Below are 27118 nucleotides of genomic sequence, written 5' to 3'. Positions count from 1 at the left end.
TAAAACGTATTTATTATTCTTTACGATAAAAAAAATAAATATACTTGAACACTGATTTAAATTGTCAGGAAAGAAGAGGAAGGAATTTAAAAGGTAAAAAGGTATATGTGTTTAAAAATCCTAAAATCATTTTTAAGGTTGTATTTTTTTTCTCTAAAATTGTCTTTCTGAAAGTTATAAGAAGCAAAGTAAAAAAATAAATACATTTATTTAAACAAGTGAAGACCAATTCTTTAAAATATTTTCTTGGATTTTCAAATTCTATTTGAGTTTTGTCTCTCTTAGAATTAAAAATGTCCAGCAAAGCGAGACCAGCTTGCTAGTAAATAAATACAATGTAAAAAATAGAGGCAGCTCACTGGTAAGTGCTGCTATTTGAGCTATTTTTAGAACAGGCCAGCGGGCGACTCATCTGGTCCTTACGGGCGACCTGGTGTTGGTGACCCCTGGTCTAAGTTATATCTGGGAAGCCCAGACTTCCCTCTCCTCACACTTGGTCCCGCCCATCGCTCCTTGCAGTTTTAATTCTGATTATTATTGCAACATTGACAGGAAGTCCCACATGTGCATATAGGGGACAGACACGCGGCGTCCAATCACCAGTGTGTCCTTCAGGGACCACTTCTGCTCCGTCTTAACCTGCAGCAGCCGCAGGAAAGGTCACCTCCGCCCTCCTTCAGGGGGCTCAGCTGCTTCAGGAGCCCGGCAGTAATTGGGCTCCCCGCCTGGAGAGTTGAGTGTCCCGCCTTGAGTGTCCGTCAGCACGCTGCTAACCCAGGGAAGTGATTGTGTGTGTGACTCCCTGCATGGTAGCGGGGTGTCTCTTGTCTATATCGGTGCCTTGCTCAGGGGCTGTCGGAGGTGCAGACGGGCGAGGAGGTGTGGGCGGATGTAGGGACGGGGACGGGGACCTCCGGGCGGTCGGCCAGGAGCTGAGGCCTTGACGAGTCCCCCTGGCTCCCGGGTGTTGGCGCTGGTGAAGTGATAAGGATAAACGTCTAAAAGCTTCCCGCCCCCGCACGTGACTCCCAGGCGTGTGCAGACACCAACCACGCTCGGGGGCCTTGCTGCTCCCCTCAGCTGAGCAGGGTGGACCTTGCAGGACCAATGTCCTCCGTTTGTCCTTTCATTTATTTTTATGTGTCAGAGTTATTTGTTGATTAACCCCAAGATGCAGAAACGGAGGCCAGCATAGAATATGAAAACATGATTTGATTACAACTAGACAAGAACAAACAAAAAGCACGCACGTGGGCGGAATAACAAACTAAGGGAGCTAGCACTGGAAGCTAGAAAACAAAAAAGGAACTTTAGCATAGAAGCTAATGGCTGGCAAACAGAAAAACTGGAAATAACTTATGGCTAACAAGAACAGCTTACCGCTACGACGACCAGGACAAAATGTGGCACGACAGGTAATCGATGAAAAGAATCACTTCCACACGACAATATGGCAACGACAAGTCCAAATGACGATACAATGATCCAGCCACTGACACAAGACAAAGCAGGTACAAATAGGAGCGGGCTGATTGGCAACAGGTGTGGCCAGGTGCCAATCAGCCACAGCTGAGGAGGAGCACAGCACTCAGGGAACAAGACAGGAAGCTGACAAAATAAGAGCACTAGACAGAAACTAAAGACAGGAGATACTAAACACAGAGGAAACAGACAAATGTAGAAGAAAAAACTAAAACATAGACAAACTTTATGTTTCAATCAATCAATCAAAGTTTTTTACGTAGCCCTAAATAACCAGTGTCTCAAAGGGCTGCACAAGCCACAAAATCCTGCTCGGTTCAGGTCCCACATCAGGGCAAGGAAAAACTCGACCCCAGAAACCTTGGAGAGGACCACAGATGTGGGTGACCCCCACCTTTCTAGGCCGACCGATGCAATGGACGTCGAGTGGATCTAGCAAAATATTGTGAAAGTCCAGTCAATAGTGGATCTAACGTAATAGTGAGAGTCCAGTCCATAGTGGATCTAACGTAATAGTGAGAGTCCAGTCCATAGTGGATCTAACATAATAGTGTGAGAGTCCAGTCCATAGTGGATCTAACATACTAATGAGAGCCCAGTCCATAGTGGATCTAAAATAATAGTGAGAGTCCAGTCCATAGTGGATCTAACATACTAATGAGAGTCCAGTCCATAGTGGATCTAAAATAATAGTGAGAGTCCAGTCCATAGTGGATCTAACATAATAGTGAGAGTCCAGTCCATAGTGGATCCAACTTAATAGTGAGAGTCCAGTCCATAGTGGATCTAACTTAATAGTGAGAGTCCAGTCCATAGTGGATCTAACATAATAGTGAGAGTCCAGTCCATAGTGGATCTAACATAATAGTGTGAGAGTCCAGTCCATAGTTGATCCACCATAATAGTGAGAGTCCAGTCCATAGTGGATCTAACATAATAGTGTGAGAGTCCAGTCCATAGTGGATCTAACATAATAGTGTGAGAGTCCAGTCCATAGTGGATCTAACATACTAATGAGAGTCCAGTCCATAGTGGATCTAACATACTAATGAGAGTCCAGTCCATAGTGGATCTAAAATAATAGTGAGAGTCCAGTCCATAGTGGATCCAACATACTGATGAGAGTCCAGTCCATAGTGGATCTAAAATAATAGTGAGAGTCCAGTCCATAGTGGATCTAACATAATAGTGAGAGTCCAGTCCATAGTGGATCTAACATAATAGTGAAAGTCCAGTCCATAGTGGATCTAACATAATAGAAAATTCCAGGATTTTCCAGAATTCCTGCTTTTCCAAAGCCCTATTTCCACCCTTTTTTTTCTGGTGACTACTCCGTCCACATTTTCTACGTATTTCAACCGTCAAAACATTCCTCTTAATCAGGAAAAAAAATGAAGTGGTGTTTTGAATTGGAAAAATTCCCAGTTTTCCTGAAATTCCAGGAATTCCATAATACCATTTCTCAATTCAACACGTTGGTACTTTAACATTTCTCGACCGATTTGAAAAATGTGGACACCAACCATTTTAACTCATTTAGACCATTCAAGTTTTTTTAACATTTTCAAAATAAAAATCCCGCTTTTAATGTAATTCCCATTTTTTTCTGAAATTCCCATTGAAATGAATGGGACGTTCTTCAAAGTTCCACAATTCCCACATTCCACAACCGATTCAAATTGTTCCAACTTCAAAATATTTGGCCTATTCAGGAATTGCGTGCTCTACTTCAACAATTATAAAAAAATTCCAGGATTTCCCATAAATTGTTTTCCATTTTTCTCATTCAAAATCCATTTTGCAAACTTCCACAATTCCCACATTTTTTAACTCATCTTAGACATTCAAACTACCATTTTTCCACAAATTTCCAGGAATTCCTGTTTTTTTTCCAACCCTATTTCCAACCTTTTTCGTTTGACTACTCCTTTTTCTTTTTTCATCCCATTTCAACTGTTCCACCTTCTAAACATTTTTCCTATTCGGGACAAAAACAAAAACAAAGACAAAAACAAACCAACAACGCTAGAACCACAAATAGCTGCCCCCAACAAGTAAAACAAATAGTACAAAAAATAAATACTAGACGAGCCTAATAGCTAGAACTTGCTCACATGTATCTAAACATTTTTTTTTTTTTTTTTAAAGAAGGATTGTTAAGTCTTTTTTAACCTTCCTCTTGTGTTAGCTTTCTGTTACCATCTCTTATGTTAACGGGTCGGTTTTGACCCACGTTTTAAATCAGCTGTAAAATACACTAAAACAATTACCTATCATCCAATTTGTTTCTCATCTCTTGGTTACCTTGTTAGGCTTCCTTATCCTTGAAAATATTGGTTTTAATATTTTTGGTTTGGGCCATTGGGCCTTATTTTGTCAGTATACCCCTCGATTTCAATTTTTAAAAATGGTAAAACGAACCTCAAGAGAATCATATAAATAAAAAAAGGTTGTTGTGTTACCTAACTATTACTAAGGGGTATTAGAACACATCTCTTAAATAAATGTGTTTTGTTTATTTTTTCATTTTAAGAATTTTAACTATAGTAACATCTATGGTGTTACGGGTCAATTTCGACCCATGTATATTTACTTCAAGAAAAAGGCTAAAAAGTATTTTTTTCAGCAACAAAAATCCAACATCAAACAAACAACCAATCAAGCAAATGAAACCAAGAGAAATAGATTACTACTTCCAAAACTAATAAAAAAACAAAATGAGAGTGGCAAAAAGTGACACTTTTAGTGTCTGTCTTTTGTTTGTTTTTGTACAGGATAACAAGGTAAAATGAGAATCCACTAAAGCTCACATGATTGGGAGAGGAGCTGGCTGTCAGTGTGTTCAGTTTTGGCTCTTATCATTGCTTTATCATCTTATTTTTATAACCGGGTCAAAACCGACCCTAACAACACCAAGGGCATAATTTCTACCAGAGCATTTTATAATTTAGTGAAAAAAATGTAATTTTTTTATTTTGTTGACAAAGAGGTTCCTGACAAAGTCAAAAAGCTTTGATGCAAAAAAATAAATGTATGTGGTGTTTTTATGCATTTAAAAACTAAAACGGGTCGGTGCCGACCCTAACACAAGACGAAGGTTAAAAACATTCACAGTCTGTGATACCTTCAAGTGGTCAGGGAGAGTGTTCCAAAGACTGGGCGGAGCTTTCGTACTCTCCTCAGACACTACTGTTGCCCTGCTAGCTGTACACACATTTATGTCTTTATTTTGACCTGATATTGTTTATAGTGTACTTCCACGGCGCCTCACAGACTAGCCACCTGTATTTTATTCATGCATTTTTGTCCTGCTGTCATCTTTGATGGCAATAAGTCGTTCTGCCCTCTCCTCAGTGGCCCATCCACGCTCACATTTTGAAGAATCCCGCAACATTTGTGACCCACTTGGTACTATCAGTGACGCGATGACCGTCAACAGACTAAAGGCAGCAACAAAAGTAGTCACGTCCTGAAAAAATAGTCAAAAGAAGAAGTAGGAAAAGTTAAATTGTTTGTTGTCCGCCTAAAGCGCTCACGCTATTTGTTTTGTTCCTCCAGTCAGCTCGCGGGTTCCCTGCCAGCGTTTTAATGGAGCACGGGCGCTCTTGTACAAACACAAAGCTGAAATTAATTAGTTGTACCTCATTGACCAGCAGAGCTGCTGTCGGCTCTCTCCCTCGCACTTTTCCACTTCCACTTCCACTTCCACTCTGGCTGTCTGCACAAACTATCCACTCCAGGCTCGCTTGGATTCAAACTTGTGCAGAGGAAGCTCGTGCAGGGAGGATCGCAAAATAGCGAGCGCGGTCCATTTGCTTTGTTTACCTTAGTACAGGGGTCACCAACGCCAGGTCGCCCGTGAGGACCAGATGAGTCGCCCACTGGCCTGTTCTAAAAATAGCTCAAATAGCAGCACTTACCAGTGAGCTGCCTCTATTTTTTAAATTGTATTTATTTACTAACAAGCTGGTCTCGCTTTGCTCGACATTTTTAATTCTAAGAGAGACAAAACTCATTCAGAATTTGAAAATCCAAGAAAAATATTTTAAAGACTTGGTCTTCACTTAAATTATTTCATTTATATTTTTACTTTGCTTCTTATAACTTTCAGAAAGACAATTTTAGAGAAAAAATACAACCTTAAAATTGATTTTAGGATTTTTAAACACATATACCTTTTTACCTTTTAAATTCCTTCCTCTTTTTTCCTGACAATTTAAATCAATGTTCAAATATATATTATTTTTTTTGTAAAGAATAATAAATACATTTTAATTTAATTATTCACTTTAGCTTCTGTTTTTTCCATGAAGAATATTTGTGAAATATTTCTTCAAACTTATGAGGATTAAAATTCAAAAAGATTATTCTTGGCAAATGTAGAAAATCTGTAGAATCAAATTTAAATCTTATTTCAAAGTATTTTGAATTTCTTTAAAATTTTTTGTTCTGTAAAAATCAAGAAGAAATAATGATTTGTCTTTGTTAGAAATATAGCTTGGTCCAATTTGTTATATATTCTAACAAAGTGCAGATTGGATTTTAACCTATTTAAAACATGTCATCGAAATTCTAAAATTAATCTTAATCAGGAAAAATTACTAATGATGTTCTATAAATTCTTTTTTTAATTTTTTCAAAAATATCCGAATTTGCTAGTTTTTTTCTTCTTCTTTTTTTCGGTTGAATTTTGAATTTTAAAGAGTCGAAATTGAAGATAAACTATGTTTCAAAATTAAATTTTCATTTTTTCGTTTTTTCTCTTTTAAAGCGTTCAATTAAGTGTTTTTTTCATCATTTATTCTCTACAAAAAACCTCCCGTAAAAGGAAAAAAAATGTACGACCGAATGACAGACAAAAATAGCCATATGTATATATATATATATATATATATATATATATATATATATATATATATATATATATATATATATATATATATATTTATTAAAGTTAAATTGAGCAAATTGGCTATTTCTGGCAATTTATTGAAGTGTGTATCAAACTGGTAGCCCTTCGCATTAATCAGTACCCAAGAAGTAGCTCTTGGTCTCAAAAAAGTTGGTGACCCCTGCCTTAATGTATGAAACAAATGTATGGTGATTATTACAACATCCTTAAAAGTATGAGGAGACCGTGCAGATAAAGTCAATAGTAATGTGATTTATCAAGTGTATAGTTAGCAAGTGGGGAAGGTACGCGCTAACTGGCACAGTTACGCACTAACGGAGATCAGTGCAAAGGCTGTAATGACAAACAATGCATAGAGAATCTAAACAAAAGTCTGTGCAGAAAGTCCATCTATGAAGATAACTTAAAGGAGCTATATGTAAGAATCTGGCCAGAAATGGTACTGCAATCATGGTCAAAATTCTGTAGTTCCTACAAGCCTGTGTTTTTACCTGACATAAAGTCCATATATATATATATATATATATATGTATATATATATATATATATATATATATATATATATATATATATATATATATATATATATATATATATATATATATATATACATATATACACACAAATACAATATGTATATATGTACAAATACAATATGTATATATATGAGGTGGCGACTTAACCAGGGTGTACGCCGCCTTCCGCCCAATTGTAGCTGAAGGGAACAAGCGGTAAAAAATGGATATGTATATTATATATATTGTCAGGCTTGCCCCTGACAGTTTGTCTATGTTTTCGTTTTTTCCTCTGCATTTGTCTGTTTCTTGTGTTTAGTATTTCCTGTCTTTTAGTTCCTGTCTAGTGCTCTTATTTTGTCAGCTTCCTGTCTTGTTCCCTGAGTGCTGTGTTACCCTTCAGCTGCGGCTGATTGGCATCTGGCCACACCTGTTGCCAATCAGCCGGCTCCTATTTGTACCTCCTTTGTCTTGTGTCAGTTGCTGGATCATTGTATTGTCATGTGTATTGTCGTTACCTCATGTCACTCTTGTGTCTTTGCTACCTGTCGTGTCTGGCATCATTTCGGCTATTACCTGTCGTGCTACATCTTGTCCTGGTCGTCGTGCCGGTAAGCTGTTTTTGTTAGCCATAGCTATTTCCAGTGTTTCTGCTATTTATCCTTTAGCTTCCATGCTAAAGTTCCTTTTTTTTTCTTGTTAGCTTCTATACTAAAGGCCTTTTGTTTTTATCCGTCCACGTGCGCGCTTTTGGTTTGAACCCTTTGTTTGGTTTTGTCTTAGTATTTATATTAAAATCATGTTTGCTCACTCCATGCCTGCCTCCATCTCTGCATCTTGGGGTTCGTCAACAACAAGCACCCCTGACACACATATATATATATATATATATATATATATATATATATATATATATATATATATATATATATATATAATATATTCATACAGAGGGTATTTCATATTTGTGTTTATTTGTGATCTAATGTATGTATGTATGTATATATATATATATATATTGCCGTCCATCCATTTTCTACCGCTTATTTCCATCACAGATATATATATTTAAAAAAATCCATATATATATATATATATATGTATATGTATATTTATATAGTTATACGGAATGTATGTATACTATGTATATTGTTCTGAGGAGTGTTGTGATGTGTAGAGGGAGGGGGATTAATAAAGTATTTTTATTCCAACGCCTTTTTGGACATGTTTAAAATAAAATTTGTAATCTTAGTATGTGCACAAATGCAATCTGAATTAAATAAAAAAATCCAAAAATAATTAATTTTTAAACAGGAAACTGTTAAGGTTTAATCACATCAGTTACATGCAGAGTCATAAATTGTCAACGTGTAATTAACCCTTAAACGATGCCTGCAAAGCAACAGTAATTAGTTTTTTTTATGTAATCTGCTAGTCTGTGCAGTTTTTAAACTACTGTTGTAAACATGCATGTACAGCAGCAGTTTGTAGTTTGGAACATCAGAACTACTTTCCAGCTGGGACCACATTATCCTCAACATCAGCCTCTGTTGCTTGTGTGGATTTATTTTAACAATCATTCTTTAATTTGTCATGATTTTTGGAAAAAAATATGTTTTTTCTTTTCCCTGCAGCCATGTTCAACCTTATTCCAGTGGGTCTGCGAGTGGTGGCCATCCAGGGGGTGCAGACCAAACTCTACCTGGCTATGAACAGCGAGGGCTTCCTGTACACGTCGGTAAGTGTTCCCCAATATACTAGCCACTTCCTGTACACGTCAGTAAGTGTTCCCCAAAATACGAGCCACTTCCTGTACACGTCGGTAAGTGTTCCCCAATATACCAGCCACTTCCTGTACACTTCGGTAAGTGTTCCCCAATATACGAGCCACTTCCTGTACACGTCAATAAGTGTTCCCCAATATACCAGCCACTTCCTGTAGACATCGGTAAATGTTCCCCAATATACAAGCCACTTACTGTACACATCGGTAAGTGTTCCCCAATATACGAGCCACTTCCTGTGCACGTCACTAAGTGTTCCCCAATATATGAGCCACTTCCTGTACATGTCTGTAAGTATTCCCCAATATATGAACCACTTCCTGTACACGTCAAAAAGTGTTCCCCAATATACCAGCCACTTTCTGTACACGTCGGTAAGTGTTCCCCAATATACGAGCCACTTCCTGTACACGTCAATAAGTGTATCCAATATACTAGCCACTTACTGTTTACGTCGGTAAGTGTTCCCCAATATACGAGCCACTTCCTGTACACGTCAATAAGTGTATCCAATATACTAGCCACTTACTGTTTACGTCGGTAAGTGTTCCCCAATATACGAGCCACTTCTTGTACACGTCGGTAAGTGTTCCCCAATATATGAGCCACTTCCTGTACACGTCGGTAAGTGTTCCCCAATATACGAGCCACCTCTTGTACACGTCAATAAGTGTTCCCCAATATAAGAGCCACTTCCTGTACACATCAATAAGTGTTCTCCAATATATGAGCCACTTCCTGTACACGTCGGTAAGTGTTCCCCAATATACGAGCCACCTCTTGTACACGTCAATAAGTGTTCCCCAATATAAGAGCCACTTCCTGTACACATCAATAAGTGTTCTCCAATATATGAGCCACTTCCTGTACACGTCAATAAGTAGTCCCCAATATACGAGCCACTTCTTGTACACGTCAATGAGTGTTCCCCAATATACAAGCCACTTCCTGTACACGTCTGTAAGTGTTCCCCAATATACGAGCCACTTCCTGTACACGTCAATATGTGTATCCAATATACGAGCCACTTCTTGTACACGTCAATAAGTGTTCCCCAATATACGAGCCACTTCTTGTACACGTCAATAAGTGTTCCCCAATATACAAGCCACTTCCTGTACACGTCTGTAAGTGTTCCCCAATATACTATCCACTTACTGTACATGTCTGTAAGTGTTTCCCAATATACGAGCCACTTCCTGTACACGTCGGTAAGTGTTCCCCAATATACCATCCACTTCCTGTACACGTCGGTAAGTGTTCCCCAATATCCGAGCCTCTTCCTGTACACGTCAATAAGTATTCCCCAATGTACGAGCCACTTACTGTACACGTCGGTAAGTGTTCCCCAATATACGAGCCACTTACTGTACACGTCGGTAAGTGTTCCCCAATATACCATCCACTTCCTGTACACGTCGGTAAGTGTTCCCCAATATCCGAGCCTCTTCCTGTACACGTCAATAAGTATTCCCCAATGTACGAGCCACTTACTGTACACGTCGGTAAGTGTTCCCCAATATACGAGCCACTTACTGTACACGTCGGTAAGTGTTCCCCAATATACGAGCCACTTACTGTACACGTCGGTAAGTGTTCCCCAATATACGAGCCACTTCCTGTACACGTTGCTTTGGAACAGTGGTCCCCAACCTTTTTGTAGCTGCGGACCGGTCAACGCTTGATAATTTTTCCCGCGGTCCGGTGGGGGGGTCAGGGGTGGGGTTGTCATGAAAAAGGGATTTTTTTGGGGTTGGTGCACTAATTGTAAGTATATCTTGAGTTTTTTATGTTGATTTAATAAAAAAATTTAAAATTCATAAACAATTATTTTGCGTGCCCGGTACCGGCCGCAGCCCGGTGGTTGGGCACCACTGCCTCGGCGGACATCTGCTGCTGTTTGGCGTCCACACACACTTGTTACAAAATAACAGGCGCCACCAGATGGACTTCATTCTTCACCGCTCTGTCAAATGTTGTCCGCTATTAGCGCGGCGATGATGTTCATGGCAGATTCTGAACGCCGACATAAACAATTTGTCCGAGTCCACGTTGGAGACTTGGCCGTTTTTTCTTTCTATTGCACTTTGACTTTGAAGCACTCACCCAGACACCAGGATGCCTGTCTTTTTAATTAAAGGTGCGAGCCTATGAATAAATCAGCTGCAGGCCACGTTGAAGTGTGTCAGGTTAGGGGGGAGGGGGGGGGGTGCACCTGAGGGGGGTCCACATGTCACACCTGACAGCCAGGAGTCAAATTAGTAAAGATCTGCCAAAGGTCTGCGTTGTCGGCGTCAATTCTCATTAATACAAACAAGTTTGTTTTATTTGCTTTCTTTTCAGGGCGCCAACGCCCCTGACCTTTCCCTCTCATGATTGCAACATAGTTTAGTGTGATTCTGCCTCCAATAATCAGAAAGTCTGACCACTGAGATTTGTTCTACCGTATTTTGCGGACCATAAGGCGCACCGGATTGTAAGGCACACTGCCGATGAGCGGTGCTAGTCAGCTCTACCTTCATACAAAAGTCTCACCGGATTTTAAGGTGCATTATCCATCCCTTCATCCATTTTCTACTGCTTATTCCCTTTTGGGGTCGCGGGAGGCGCTGGTGCCTATCTCAGCTACAGTCGGGCGGAAGGCGGGGTACACCCTGGACAAGTTGGCACCTCATCGCAGGGCTAAGGTGCATTAAAGAAGTCATATTCTTATGATTTTTTTTTCTAAAAGTCTACTCCAGTGTGTTTCAACCACTGTGCTGCGGCACACTAGTGTGTCGTGGGAGATTATGTAATTTCACCTATTTGGGTTAAAAATATTTTTTGCAAACCAGTGTGTGAATGTGAGTGTGAGTGTTGTCTGTCTATCTGTGTTGGCCCTGCGATGAGGTGGCGACTTGTCCAGGGTGTACCCCGCCTTCCGCCCGATTGTAGCTGAGATAGGCGCCAGCGCCCCCCGCTACCCCGAAAGGGAATAAGCGGTAGAAAATGGATGGATGGACAGTACCGTATTTCCTTGAATTGCCGCCGGAGCGCTAATTAATTTAAAACCTCTTCTCACTCCGGCGTTTACCAAAGGCATGCGGTAAATTTAGGCCTGCGCTTATAACTTTGAGTGTGATGTAATGTAAGGATAACATCATGAAAAGCACATTTAATAAAAAAAACCTTATTATGGTCTTACCTTTACTTATAAATGAAGTCCATGCGCAGCTCCTTCTGATCAAACGCATCGATAACTTGTTTATAGAAGTCTTCCTTATCTTTCTTCAGTTTAAAAATCCCTGTCTCGATGGAGATCTTCTTTTATTATCTCCTGCTTCTATTGAAAGTCCAGTTTAGAAAACAGTTTTATTTTAGATTTGTAATCCTCCATGTTAAAAGTGCAAGCGAGAGGAAAAAATATAGGATCGCTGCTCACTCTTTCTGCTTGTTGTCACTTCTTCTGCAGCCGAGTAGTCGCAGGAAAGATCACTAGCGCCCTCTACCACCAGGAGGCGGGAGTCATTTAATGACTCATATTTGACACACGCAGCTACGGTATATTAATAAAACATAGCTGCTTACTGTTCTTTTTAGCATATTCAATAGCTTGGACCTTAAGTCCTACTGAATAGCTCTTAATCTTCTTCCCTTTATGCGATTTTCAAATGATTTAAATCAGCCTCCTCAATTTTGAAAATGATGACAGGTGAAATGTCACTCGTGACGTGACGAGTTTGACCCGGTGGAAATTCTAGGCATATGCTAATTATTTGGCGAAACAAGTTCGACCCGGCGGAAATTCTAGGCATGCGCTAATAAAAATAATATTTTGCGAAACGAGTTTGACCTGGCAGTAATTCTAGGCAGGTGCATACTATATACCCGGCGGCAATTCAAGGAAGAACGTTAATTATAATCCGCAAATAATGTGCCGTTGTTGAGTGTCGGTGCTGTCCAGAGCTCGGCAGAGTAACCGTGTAATACTTTTCCATATCAGTGGGTGGCAGCCGGGAGCTAATTGCTTTGTAGATGTCGGGAACATGTCGTGTGAGACAACGATGGTTTGTCTTGATCACAATATGCAGACGACAGCGGGAGGCAGGGTGCAGGTAAAAAGGTACAAATGCTTAAACCAAAAATAAACAAAAGGTGAAAGGCATTGAAGCTTAGGGAAGGCTATGCAGAACCAAACTAAAACTGAACTGGCTACAAAGTAAAGAAAAACAGAATGCTGGACGACAGCAAAGACTTACTGTGGAGCAAATGCGTCCACAAAGTACATCTATACATGACATGACAACAATAACCACACAAAGAAGGATAGCAACAACTGAAATAGTCTTGATTGCTAAAACATAGCACGGTGCCGGGAATAGTGCTCAAAGGAAGGCATGAAACTGAAACGGGAAAATACCAACAAAACAGGACAAGCCACCATAATAAAACTCCTATGTTGACGCACCGTACAATCCATCAAGCATTGTGGCTTCATAGGTAACTAAAGTCATACTAAAACATTTTGACAGATTTATATTTGTGTAATGTGCTATATTCTCAATGGGACATTTAAAGTTTTGGTGTTGTTTACTGCCATTGTATTGCAGTCCACACATATATCTTATGTGTGACTGCCATTTACTGGTCATACTTATCAATCAATCAATGTTTACATTTAATCACGAGTGTTTCAAAGGGCTGCACAAGCCATAACATAATAGTGTGAGAGTCCAGTCCATAGTGGATCTAACATAATAGTGTGAGAGTCCAGTCCATAGTGGATCTAACATAATAGTGTGAGAGTCCAGTCCATAGTGGATCTAACATAATAGTGAGAGTCCAGTCCATAGTGGATCTAACATAATAGTGCGAGACTCCAGTCCATAGTGGATCTTACATAATAGTGAGATTCCAGTCCATAGTGGATCTAACATAATAGTGAGAGTCCAGTCCATAGTGGATCTAAAATAATAATATGAGAGTCCAGTCCATAGTGGATCTAACACAATAGTGTGAGAGTTCAGTCCATAGTGGATCTAACATAATAGGGTAAGAGTCCAGTCCATAGTGGATCTAACATAATAGTGTGAGAGTCCAGTCCATAGTGGATCTAACATAATAGTGAGAGTCCAGTCCATAGTGGATCCAACATGATAGTGAGAGTCCAGTCCATAGTGGATCTAACATAATAGTGTGAGAGTCCAGTCCATAGTGGATCTAACATAATAGTGAGGGTCCAGTCTATAGTGGATCTAAAATAATAGTGAGAGTCCAGTCCATAGTGGATCTAACATAATAGTGAAAGTCCAGTCCATAGTGGATCTAACATAATAGTGAGAGTCCAGTCCATAGTGGATCTAACATAATAATATGAGAGTCCAGTCCATAGTGGATCTAACATAATAGGGTGAGAGTCTAGTCCATAGTGGATCTAACATAATAGTGTGAGAGTCCAGTCCATAGTGGATCTAACATAATAGTGAGAGTCCAGTCCATAGTTGATCTAACATAATAATATGAGAGTCCAGTCCATAGTGGATCTAACATAATAATATGAGAGTCCAGTCCATAGTGGATCTAACACAATAGTGTGTGAGTCCAGTCCATAGTGGATCTAACATAATAGGGTGAGAGTCCAGTCCATAGTGGATCTAATATAATAGTGAGAGTCCAGTCCATTGTGGATCTAACATAATAGTGAAAGTCCAGTCCATAGTGGATCTAACATAATAATATGAGAGTCCAGTCCATAGTGGATCCAACACAATAGTGTGAGAGTCCCCAACTGATACACAGATGAGTGGTCCACCATGGGTCCTGGCTTTGGACAGAGCAGAAAAAGTAACGGCAAATCAAGTGACCTATAAAGGGGGTCTATTTAAAGGCTGGAGTATACAAATGAGTTTTAAGATGGGACTTAAATGTTTCTACTGAGGTAGCATCTCAAACTGTTTCGGTTAGAACATTCCAGAGTACTGGAGCCCCAATAGAAAACACTCTATAGCCCGCAGACTTTTTTTGGGCTCTGGGAATCACTAATAAGCCAGAGTTCTTTGAACGCAGATTTCTTGTACCATGTACCGAAAACAATAGCTACAAGGTCGGTAAGCACAACCAGAATCATGCCGCGCATAAGGCGCACTGTCCAGTTTTCAAGAAAATTAAATGATTTTTAGTGTGCCTTACAGTCAGAAAAATACAGTAATAGCAATATCTAACGACCCTTTTTGGACAAATGATAGTTCTGCTTGTGTTTTTTTATCTAAAAACCTAACCACGGCAGAGAACTGGTGGTCAACATTTCCGTTGTCATGTCGACGTCAGGCTGTGTTTAATTCAATCCTCACATGAAATGCAGGTGATCGCCTCCTCTGAATTAAAGGTGGCAGTGAAGCGGGTGTGTGGTGGGCGGCGTGGAAGCACCCGTCTCGCCAGGGACTTCTGCTAAAGTAAAGTGCTCTCTTCAAAGCACAAATTAGCGCAGCCAATAGCAGCTTAGCTTGGCTTGAAGATTACCCATCAACCAACGAATCGGGGAAGGAGCGCTCCTCCAGTCAGGTGTGCACTTATTCCCCCTGCACAGGTGACTACATGACTACCGTATTTCCTTGAATTGCCGCCGGGTATATAGTAAGCGCCTGCCTAGAATTACTGCCGGGTCAAACTCGTTTTGCAAAATAATTAGCGCATGCTTAGCATTACCGCCGGCTCAGGATTAACGCCGGGTCAAACTCGTTTCGCAAAATATTATTTTTACTAGCGCATGTCTAGAATTTCCACCGGGTCAAACTCGTCACGTCACGAGTGACACTTCACCTGTCATCATTTTCAAAATGGAGGCTGATTTCAATCATTTGAAATGGCATAAAGGGAAGAAGATTAAGAGCTATTCAGTAGGATTTAAGGTCCAAGCTATTGAATATGCTAAAAAGAACAGTAAGCAGCTATGTTTTATTAATATACCGTAGCTGCGTGTGTCAAATATGAGTCATTAGATGACTCCCACCTCCTGGTGGTAGAGGGCGCTAGTGATCCTTCTTGTGACTACTCGGCTGCAGAAGAAGTGAACTTTCTTTCTGCCTTCACAAAGTTCTTACTTTTGCCTGACAGTTTGTGCAGTACATGTTAACTCTGTATGTGGAAGTGGAGTGAATTAGATTTATGTAGCACTTTTCTCATGAGACTAGTTGCACGTTACATAGTGAAACCCATCACCTACATCAATCAATCAATCAATCAATCGATCAAATGGGGCGGTATAATTCGGTTGGTAGAGCGGCCGTGTCAGCATCTTGAGGGTTGCGGGTTCGATTCCCGCTTCCGCCATCCTAGTCACTGCCGTTGTGTCTTTGGGCAAGCCACTTTACCCACCTGCTCCCAGTGCCACCCACACTGATTTAAAAATGTAACTCAGATATTGGGTTTCACTATGTAAAGCGCTTTGAGTCACTAGAGAAAAGCGCTACATAAATATAATTCACTTCAATCAATCAATCAATGGTTACCCTTATAGCCCTCAATCACAAGTGTCTCAAAGGGCTGCACAAGCCACAACGACATCCTCGGCTCAGATCCCACATCAGTGCAAGGAAACAACTCAACCCAATTGGATGACGATGAGAAACCTTGGAGGGGACCACAGATGGCTCAGGATTAACGCTGGGTCAAACTTGTTTCGCAAAATATTATTTTTATTAGCGCATGTCTACAATTTCCGGCGGGTCAAACCCGTTTCCTCAAAAAATTAGCATATGCCTAGAACAGGGTTCGGGAACCTTTTTGGCTGAGAGAGCCAAGAATCCAAATATTTTAAAATATATTTCTGCAAGAGCCATATAATATTTTTTTTGACACTGAACGCAACTAAACGCGTGCATTTTTGAGTGAGACCAATTTCTACAGTATAATACGTCTCTTATTCTTTGTAATAACAGTGTTATTCTGAAGCTAACTGTGGAGGGGGCGTGATATGCGGGCCTGTAGCGAAGCAGGATGTGCCAGGACCGGCCTAGAAATCAGCGACAGGTGCGTAGAAGGCCCACCTGGGCCTTGTTATCTAATCACCTGTCGCCCTGTTATAAGCAGCAGACAGGAGGAGAGACAGGGTTGGGGCTGGAGCCAGAGTGCGAGCGAGAACGAAAGAGAAAAAGACAATTGTTGGAAAGCAACGGAGAGACTTATTGAAAAATAAAAAATATTGCAACCCTGAAACAGGCTCTCATGTCGGTCCTTGGTGGTTTGAAGAACTAACCAATAATACATAAATCACTTCTTACCCTTAACGCAACTTCTTGAACAAGTGCGGTAGAAAAAGGATGGATGGATTCAAATGCATGAGCATGTTTTATATTTTGAACGTTATTTTTAACACTTTGATTACAAGTGGAATTATGCATTACTTATCGTGTTAAGCAGTGTCAGCTCAGATTTATCCGAGAGTCAGATGCAGTCATAGGTTCCCTACCCCTGGCCTAGAATTTCCTCCGGGTCAAACTCGTCACGTCACGAGTGACACTTCACCTGTCATCATTTTCAAAATGGAGGAGGCTGATTTCAATCATTTGAAATCGCATAAAGGGAAGAAGATTAAGAGCTATTCAGTAGGATTTAAGGTCCAAGCTATTGAATATGCTAAAAAGAACAGTAAGCAGCTATGTTTTATTAATATACCGTAGCTGCGTGTGTCAAATATGAGTCATTAAATGACTCCCGCCTCCTGGTTGTAGAGGGCGCTAGTGATCCTTCTTGCGACTACTCGGCTGCAGAAGAAGTGACAACAAGCAGCAAGAGTGAGCAGCGATCCTTTATTTTTTCCTCTCGCTTGCACTTTTAACATGGAGGATTACATATCTAAAATAAAACCGTTTTCTAAACTGGACTTTCAATCGAAGCAGGAGGTAATAAAAGAAGATCTCCATCGAGACAGAGATTTTTAAACTGAAGAAAGATAAGGAAGACTTCTATAAACAAGTTATCGATGCGTTTGATCAGAAGGAGCTGCGCATGGACTTCATTTATAAGTAAAGATAAGACCATAATAATGTTTTTTCTATTAAATGTGCTTTTCATGATGGTATCTTTACATCACACTCAAACTTATAAGCGCAGGCCTAAATTTACCGCATGCCTTTGGTAAACGCCGGAGTGAGAAGAGGTTTTAAATTAATTAGCGCCCCGGCGGCAATTCAAGGAAATACGGTATATGAAAACATGAATGACGCCGCAGCTATGCAACTTTAAACTTCTTTTACACCACGACTCTGCTTAAATATTTCACGCACAAGCATTTTGAATTGGCTTGTTTTTTTTTCTCCTCCAATTGCTGGGCGTTTAGCTACGGCGCGCGCACATATTTTATGCATGCACATGTTTTTGCACGTCTGGGCGTACGCATCAAGTTAAAAAAAAAGAGAGCAGGAGGGTGAGAGAACATGTGCGGTGAGAATAAGAGCGCATGAGTGGGTGAGGCAGAAGGCACCAGTGGGAAAAAAACATTCATCCGTCAGTGTCAATGTGTGGGTGAGGAAGAACCAATTAATATGGATTTCGCAAGACTTTCTTTCTTCTACTTTGGGGGGAAAAAAATGCAGGACTGTATTTTTTGCTCAGTTTTGAGACAATCAAGTATTTGGGTGTGTTTGCTCGTTAAGTAGTCCCAAGGTCTGACGCATTAATTACACACCTGTCATATTGGAGTTAGACGCTACAGGCTTGGAAATCAAGGAGGCGCCAGAGAGGCTTTGAAAGGCCCGGATTGGCATTGGCGCAGCTCTACTTCAGTGTTTTTCAGACCTTTATTGAGCCAAGGCACATTTTTGCGTTGAAAAAATGCGGAGGCACACCACCAGCAGAAATCAATAAAAAACGAAAATCAGTTGACAGTAAAAAGTCGTTGTCGTGATTGTTGGATAGGGTGTACCCCGCCTTCCGCCCGAATGCAGCTGAGGGAGGCTCCAGTGACCCCCCGCGACCTCGAAAGGGACAAGTGGTAGGAAATGGATGGATGGATGGACTTTAAAACATAACCAAGCATGCATGACTATAGCTCAGGGGTCGGGAACCTTTTTGGCTGAGGGAGCCAAAAAGCCAAATATTTTCAAATATATTTCCGTAAGAGCCATATAATATTTTTTTTAACACTGAACACAAGTAAACACGTGCATTTTTAAGTAAGACCAACATTTCTAGAGTATAATAGGTCTCGTATTCTTTGTAATAACATTGTTATTCTGAAGCTAACTGTGGAGGGGGCGTGCCCTGCGGGCCTGCAGCGACAGGTGCGTAGAAGGCCCAGCTGGGCCTTTTTATCTAATCACCTGTCGCTCTGTTATAAGCAGCAGCCAGGAGGAGAGACTGGGTTGGGGCTGGAAATACTATTGCTGGAAAGCAACTGAGAGACTTGTTGAAAAATAAAACAATATTGTAACCCTGAAACAGGCTCTCATGTCGGTGCTTGGGGGCCTGAAGAACCCCCAGGAGGGCAAGCCCCACACTAACCGATAATAGATAAATAACTTCTTACCATTAACGCAACTTCTTGAACAGGTGCGGTAGAAAACGGATGGATGGATTAAAAATGCATGAGAATGTTTTATAATTTTAACATTATTTTTAACACTGTGATTACAAGTGGAATTATTCATTACTTATCGTGTTAAGCAACGTCAGTTCAGATTTATCAGAGAGCCAGATGCAGTCATCAAAAGAGCCACATCTGGCTCTAGAGCCATAGGTTCCCTACCCCTGCTATAGCTCTTGTCTCAAAGTAGGTGTACTGTCACCACCTGTCACATCACACCCTGACTTATTTGCACTTTTTTTTAGACTTTTTTTGGTATTTTCCTGTAGCATTTTCATGTCTTCCTACTACTTACTCCTACTTTGTTTCAGCAATCAAGAACATTTTAAATTGTTTGTATCCTTTTTTGTGTTTGGATGTACATTGTGGACGCCATCTTTGCTCCACAGTAAGTCTTTGCTGTCGTCCAGCATTCTCTTTTTGTTTACTTTGTAGCCAGTTCAGTTTTAGTTTGGTTCTGCATAGCCTTCCCTAAGCATCAATGCCTTTTCTTAGGGGTACTCACCTTTTGTTTATTTTTGGTTTAAGCATTAGACACCTTTTTACCTGCACCCTGCCTCCCGCTGTTTCTGACATCTACAAAGCAATTAGCTACCGGCTGCCACCTACTGATATGGAAGAGTATTACATGGTTTCACTTTGGATACTCAACAACACATCATTTGCAAGCAGGAGTCCCAGACACGCGACCCGCAAGACGTTATTTTGCCCTGCACCCCCCCCCCCCACCCCCCCCACCCCTTTCCGTGCTTAGGTTGAGGTGGGCGAGGTTGGGTGTAAGCGGGGGTGTATATTTTAGCCCGCAAGAGTTAGGGCTGCAAGGTGTTCTGGGTATTCGTTCTGTTGTGTTTATGTTGTGTACGGTGCGGATGTTCTCCCGAAATATGTTTGTCATTCTTGTTTGGTGTGGCTTCACAGTGTGGCGCATATTTGTAATAGTGTTAAAGTTGTTTGTACGGCCACCCTCAGTGTGACCTGTATGGCTGTTGATCAACTATGTCTTGCAGTCACTTACGTGTGTCTGTCGAAGCCTGATACAATTTATGGCTGGGCCAGCAAGCCAATTATATGTTGAAAAAGCGGACGAGACATCAGGTTGTAGAGAACCTTAAAGGCAGTGATACCACAGCACGCCCTTGGTGTTGTCGTCCGGGTGAAAATCGGGACAAAGTTCTGGAGAATTATTGCCCCTGGGCACTGTCGGGAGGGGCACTGAAATTCGGGAGTCTCCCCCAATAATCGGGAGGGTTGGCAAGTATGTTGCTAGCGCGGGATAGCCTTTCAAAGAAGTTGAATTCATTAAAAAGTGCATGTTAGATTTTTTTAAGAAATCTTCTGTCGCGGCCCAGCCTCACCCAGTTCTTGCATCCAGTGGCCCCCCAGGTAAATTGAGTTTGAGACCCCTTCTCTAAAGGCTTAGTGGCCACATGCGTGCACAACACCTTTTAGCTCTTATTTCCAAATATTGTGTGCACTACTGAATTGGGGTCTCACGAAAAGCATGTAAAAAACAGTTTGGGCCTTAAGAGGCTATAATTACTGGTTTGCAAAAAATATTTTTAACCCAAAATATCTCACGGCACACTAGTGTGCCGCGGCTAAACAGTGTTGCCGGGTAAACATTGGGTTTAAATTTAATTATTGCATTCATAATGAAGTATATGTAGCATATTCTCTTCTAGTCTTACTATGTACATGTCAGGCTGGGGCTGTGGATGTTTGTGCTTCCTCGATGCAAGGATGATGTGGGACGAGTCAGGCATGAATGTAAGTACATGGTTGTTTATTTAATAAACAAATAAACAAAAAGCGCTCACAATGGAGGAAGAAACTTGGCTGAACAGTACAAACGTGAAACCAAAACACCTGCTCGAGGGCATGAAAGACAATTTAACTATACACTTAAACAGCACGATGGCAAGTCTAAAGACATGAAACAAAAGAGTGCACTGTGGCATAAATATATAAACTTGGAACTGTGGACAGGACGTAAAGGTTTGGACAGCATGGGTAGGGTGCGTGTGAGTGTGTGAGGATCCCAGAATGATGAACAGAAAGAAAATTACTTAGATACCGGCTGTGATAATCAGGAACAGGTGCGGGACTGAGGGCAGGGGCGTGACACGGTGGGAACTAATACGTTGGCATGGAAACAAAACCAGGAAGTGCAAAACGTGACTGAATGTCCAAAATCAAAAACATAACACGACAAAACAAAACATGATCCATAGGTGTGACAGTACACAAATCCCTCTTAAAGTATTTTCCAAAAAAACCTTCCCCGTCCTTGTTGTGTTTTCTTTGAATTATACATCAAAAGTCTTTGACTCCATCACGACTCACTAAAACCTGTTTTTTTAACTAAATACATTCAGATTTCATTCCAAAGTGGAGCACTGAGTGTTTTATTATGCTCGAATGGTCCAGCCTTGCTTTTCCGTCCAGTTAAATATGTACTTTGCTCACATCCAAGCCTTTTCAAGCGTGCCGGTTCCATACCTTTGGTAAATAAGCGCTGCTGTCATGTTCCTGTCCAGTGAGCTGTGTCATTTATGTGCGCTTTGCCTGGAATGAACGGCTGGGTCGCTGTTCAGCAACTACCAATCCACTGCAAAAACAACTTAGTGAGGTTTGGACTGTCCCAGCAGACACGAGACATTGAAACAGCGTTGGGAACTTGTAAAATGAGTCCCAACGTTGACAAATTCAACCTTGAACAACATGCTTTTTGACAACGTTTAATCAATCTCAGGTGGTGACGTTGATATGTCCATTGAAATGTGCTCATTTCCCCACCAATATTCTACAACATTGAAACAACATACTTCTGTATTACAAACCCCGATTCCATATGAGTTGGGAAATTGTGTTAGATGAATACAATGATTTGCAAATCCTTTTCAACCCATATTCAGTTGAATATGCTACAAAGACAACATATTTGATGTTCAAACTCATAAACTTGTTTTTTTTTTGCAAATAATCATTAACTTTAGAATATGATGCCAGCAACACGTGACAAAGAAGTTGGGAAAGAGGGCAATAAATACTGATAAAGTTGAGGAATGCTCATCAAGCACTTATATCGAACATCCCACAGGTGTGCAGGCTAATTGGGAACAGGTGGGTGCCATGATTGGGTATAAAAACAGCTTCCCAAAAAATGCTCAGTCTCTCACAAGAAAGGATGGGGCGAGGTACACCCCTTTGTCCACAACTGCGTGAGCAAATAGTCAAACAGTTTGAGAACAACCTTTCTCAAAGTGCAATTGCAAGAAATTTAGGGATTTCAACATCTACGCTCCATCCATCCATCCATCCATCATCTTCCGCTTATCCGAGGTCGGGTCGCGGGGGCAACAGCCTAAGCAGGGAAACCCAGACTTCCCTCTCCCCAGCCACTTCGTCTAGCTCTTCCCGGGGGATCCCGAGGCGTTCCCAGGCCAGCCGGGAGACATAGTCTTCCCAACGTGTCCTGGGTCTTCCCCGTGGCCTCCTACCGGTTGGACGTGCCCTAAACACCTCCCTAGGGAGGCGTTCGAGTGGCATCCTGACCAGATGCCTGAACCACCTCATCTGGCTCCTCTCGATGTGAAGGAGCAGCGGCTTTACTTTGAGTTCCTCCCGGATAGCAGAGCTTCTCACCCTATCTCTAAGGGAGAGCCCCGCCACCCGGCGGAGGAAACTCATTTCGGCCGCTTGTACCCGTGATCTTATCCTTTCGGTCATGACCCAAAGCTCATCATCATAGGTGAGGATGGGAACGTAGATCGACCGGTAAATTGAGAGCTTTGCCTTCCGGCTCAGCTCCTTCTTCACCACAACGGATCGGTACAACGTCCGCATTACTGAAGACGCCTGTCGATCTCACGATCCACTCTTCCCTCACTCTTGAACAAGACTCGTAGGTACTTGAACTCCTCCACTTGGGGCAGGATCTCCTCCCCAACCTGGAGATGGTACTCCACCCTTTTCCGGGCGAGAACCATGGACTCGGACTTGGAGGTGCTGATTCTCATTCCGGTCGCTTCACACTCGGCTGCGAACCGATCCAGCGAGAGCTGAAGATCCCGGTCAGATGAAGCCATCAGGACCACATCATCTGCAAAAAGCAGAGACCTAATCCTGCGGTTACCAAACCGTAACCCCTCAACGCCTTGACTGCGCCTAGAAATTCTGTCCATAAAAGTTATGAACAGAATCGGTGACAAAGGACAGCCTTGGCGGAGTCCAACCCTCACTGGAAATGTGTTCGACTTACTGCCGGCAAAGCGGACCAAGCTCTGGCACTGATCGTACAGGGAACGGACCGCCACAATAAGACAGTCCGATACCCCATACTCTCTGAGCACTCCCCACAGGACTTCCCGAGGGACACGGTCGAATGCCTTCTCCAAGTCCACAAAGCACATGTAGACTGGTTGGGCAAACTCCCATGCACCCTCAAGAACCCTGCCGAGAGTATAGAGCTGGTCCACAGTTCCACGACCAGGACGAAAACCACACTGTTCCTCCTGAATCCGAGGTTCGACTATCCGACGTAGCCTCCTCTCCAGTACACCTGAATAAATAATAAATAATCTACGCTCCATAAAATCATTAAAAGGTTCAGAGAATCTGGAGAAATCACTCCACGTAAGCGGCATGGCCGGAAACCAACATTGAATGACCGTAATCTTCCATCCCTCAGACCGCACTGTATCAAAAACCGACATCAATCTCTAAAGGATATCACCACATGGGTTCAGGAACACTTCATAAAACCACTGTCACTAAATGCAGTTGGTCGCTACATCTGTAAGTGCAAGTTAAGGCTCTACAATGCAAAGCCAAAGCCATTTATCAACAACATCCAGAAACGCCACCAGCTTCTCTGGGCCCGAGATCATCTAAGATGGACTGATGCAAAGTGGAAAAGTGTTCTGTGGTTTGAAGAATCCACATTTCAAATTGTTTTTGGAAATATTTGACATCGTGTCATCCGGACCAAAGGGGAAGCGAACCATCCAGACTGTTATCGACTCAAAGTTCAAAAGCCAGCATGTGTGATGGTATGGGGGTGCATTAGTGCCCAAAGCATGGGTAACTTACACATCTGTGAAGGCACCATTAATGCTGAAAGGTACATACAGGTTTTAGAACAACATATGCTGCCACCTATGCGCCGTTTTTTCATGGACGCCCCTGCATATTTTAGCAAGACAATGCCAAGCCACATTCAGCACGTGTTACAACAGCGTGGCTTCGTAAAAAAAGAGTGTGGGTACTTTCCTGGCCCGCCTGCAGTTCACACCTGTCTCCCATGGAAAATGTGTGGCGCATTATGAAGCGTAAAATACGACAGCGGAGACCCCGGACTGTTGAACGACTGAAGCTCTACATAAAACAAGAATGGGAAAGAATTCCACTTTCAAAGCTTCAACAATTAGTTTCCTCAGTTCCCAAATGTTTATTGAGTGTTGTTAAAAGAAAAGGTGATGTAACACAGTGGTGAACATGCCCTTTCCCAACTACTTTGGCACCTGTTGCAGCCATGAAATTGTAAATTTATTATTATTTGCAAAAAAATATATAGTTTAGGAGTTTGAACATCAAATATGTTGTCTTTGTAGTGCATTCAACTGAATATGGGTTGAAAAGGATTTGCAAATCATTTTATTTTGTTTATATTTACATCTAACACAATTTCCCAACTCATATGGAAACGGGGTTTGTACACTTCTGACCTGGACTGTATTTATAATCAAGGTTGAATTAATGTCTGGTGCCTGCCGGGCTGTTATTAGTCTACAAGTGCAGCAGTTGCGACCACAACGGCGTGATTGGTGACATTGTATCCTGCACATGGCAGCTGAGCGCCCGGGGGACATGTGGTGCAGCATTGATTCGGCTCTTGTTGTGAAAGATCAGCCTAACAGCCGATATCTCCTCAGAGACGACCGCATCCATTATGCAAGTATTCCTCCCGCTGCTGATTGGAATCCTAAAAACTGCCCCGTGATAATTCCCCCCGAAGCCGACAAAATGCGGTCTTTGAGTGGATTATGTAATTGATAGTGTTTTCCGGGCGAGATCGGGGTATCCACTTAACATTTTTCCCTGCTAAATGGTCGCCGCGTGGTCAGAGCGATTCAGAAGAAAGTGAAACCAAAAGTCTAATTGACTTTGCATGAGTAGGTCTGCAGTAAAGAGCCCCAAAACACTCCAGGCTTGGAGAAATGCTGCAGAGGTTAAAAGATGGCCGACCACAATGAACAAAGACAAAAACGAGTAGGGAAAAAATAAGCTACTTGTATTATTTTCAATTTCCATCCATCCATCCATTTTCTACCGCTTATTCCCTTTCGGGGTCGCGGGGGGCGCTGGCGCCTATCTCAGCTACAATCGGGCGGAAGGCGGGGTACACCCTGGACAAGTCGCCACCTCATCGCAGGGCCAACACAGATAGACAGACAACATTCACACTCACATTCACACACTAGGCCAATTTAGTGTTGCCAATCAACCTATCCCCAGGTGCATGTCTTTGGAAGTGGGAGGAAGCCGGAGTACCCGGAGGGAACCCACGCATTCACGGGGAGAACATGCAAACTTATTTCAATTTGTTGCCTAATTTTGTCTCTCTGATAAATATATTTGATAAGGTCGAGGATTAACGTATTTTCCAGACTATAGAGCGCATGGGTAAACAAGCCACACCCACTAAATTATAGAATATTGTTTTCCGTATATTAGCTTCACCAGCTGCAGATATACTGTATAGGTGGAGAAATGAGTTATTGCCGCACAAAGACTATGTAAATGTTTATTTACATACCTTAATTGTTTCCAAACAGTGTCAAGGCAGTAAAAGGGTTGATCAAACAAAACAGAAGTCAATGACATTTCCTTGAATTGCCACCGGGGTGCTAATGAATTTAAAACCTCTTCTCACTCCGGCGCTTACCAAAGGCATGCGGTAAATTTAGGCCTGCGCTTAAAAATTTGAGTGTGATGCAAGAATACCATCATGAAAAGCACATTTAATAAAAAAAAACGTTGTTATGGTCTTACCTTTACTTATAAATGAAGTCCATGCGCAGCTCCTTCTGATCAAAAGCATCGATAACTTGTTTATAGAAGTCTTCCTTATCTTTCTTCAGTTTTAAAAGTCTCTCTGTCTGGATGGAGATTTTCCTTTATTACCTCCTACTTCCATTGAAAGTCCAGTTTAGAAAACTGTTTTATTTTAGATATGTAATCCTCCATGTTAAAAGTGCAAGCGAGAGGAAAAAATAAACGATCGCTGCTCGATCTTGCTGCTTTTTGTCACTTCTTCTGCAGCCGAGTAGTGGCAAGAAGGATTACTAGCGCCCTCTACCACCAGGAGGCGGGAGTCATTTAATGAGTCATATTTGACACACGCAGCTACGGTATATTAATAAAACATAGCTGCTCCCTTTATGCGATTTCAAATGATTGAAATCAGCCTCCATATATATATATGTTAGGTCAGGAAACAACACAGAGGCTATTTCATCCATACAAGCACGTTACCCTGCTCTTCAGGGGATTTTCAGTGGGTAAAATCCCCTGAAGAGCAGGGAAGCCTGCGAAACAGGCTTGTCGGCCCCCCCGACCACATTTTTTTTAAGCTCAATGCGGTTTAGTTTGGTGAGAGTTAGAGATAGAAAGTCAAAGTTATATTTGGCAAACAACTGTAACAACTTTTTAGGAGGAATGCTTAAGGATGTCTTGTGGGATGTTCCTTCACTGAGGTGCAGAGATGATTGGGAGTTGGAAGTAATATTAGCTGCATGTTCTTCAGCTGACTTTTACATCTACTGTACATGTGGTTTACATCTACTGTACATTTGGCTCAGGA

General features: G+C 41.6%; 1 protein-coding gene across 5 annotated transcripts in view; it reads left to right on the top strand.

The window, feature by feature from the left end:
- fgf13a (fibroblast growth factor 13a) overlaps positions 1-27118 on the top strand; it is a 263927-nt gene that overhangs the window by 218810 nt on the left and 17999 nt on the right. For all 5 annotated transcript variants that reach the window (XM_061900045.1, XM_061900048.1, XM_061900044.1 and 2 more), the window contains one exon: positions 8544-8647. In XM_061900045.1, coding sequence (XP_061756029.1) covers positions 8544-8647 — 104 coding nt within the window. The remainder of the gene's footprint in view (positions 1-8543; positions 8648-27118) is intronic.

The sequence above is a fragment of the Nerophis ophidion genome, linkage group LG05 (assembly GCF_033978795.1).
Source record: "Nerophis ophidion isolate RoL-2023_Sa linkage group LG05, RoL_Noph_v1.0, whole genome shotgun sequence".
Taxonomy (NCBI): Eukaryota; Metazoa; Chordata; class Actinopteri; order Syngnathiformes; family Syngnathidae; genus Nerophis; species Nerophis ophidion.
Note: the sequence above shows the minus strand (reverse complement) of the source record. Positions and strands in the feature narration are given on the sequence as shown.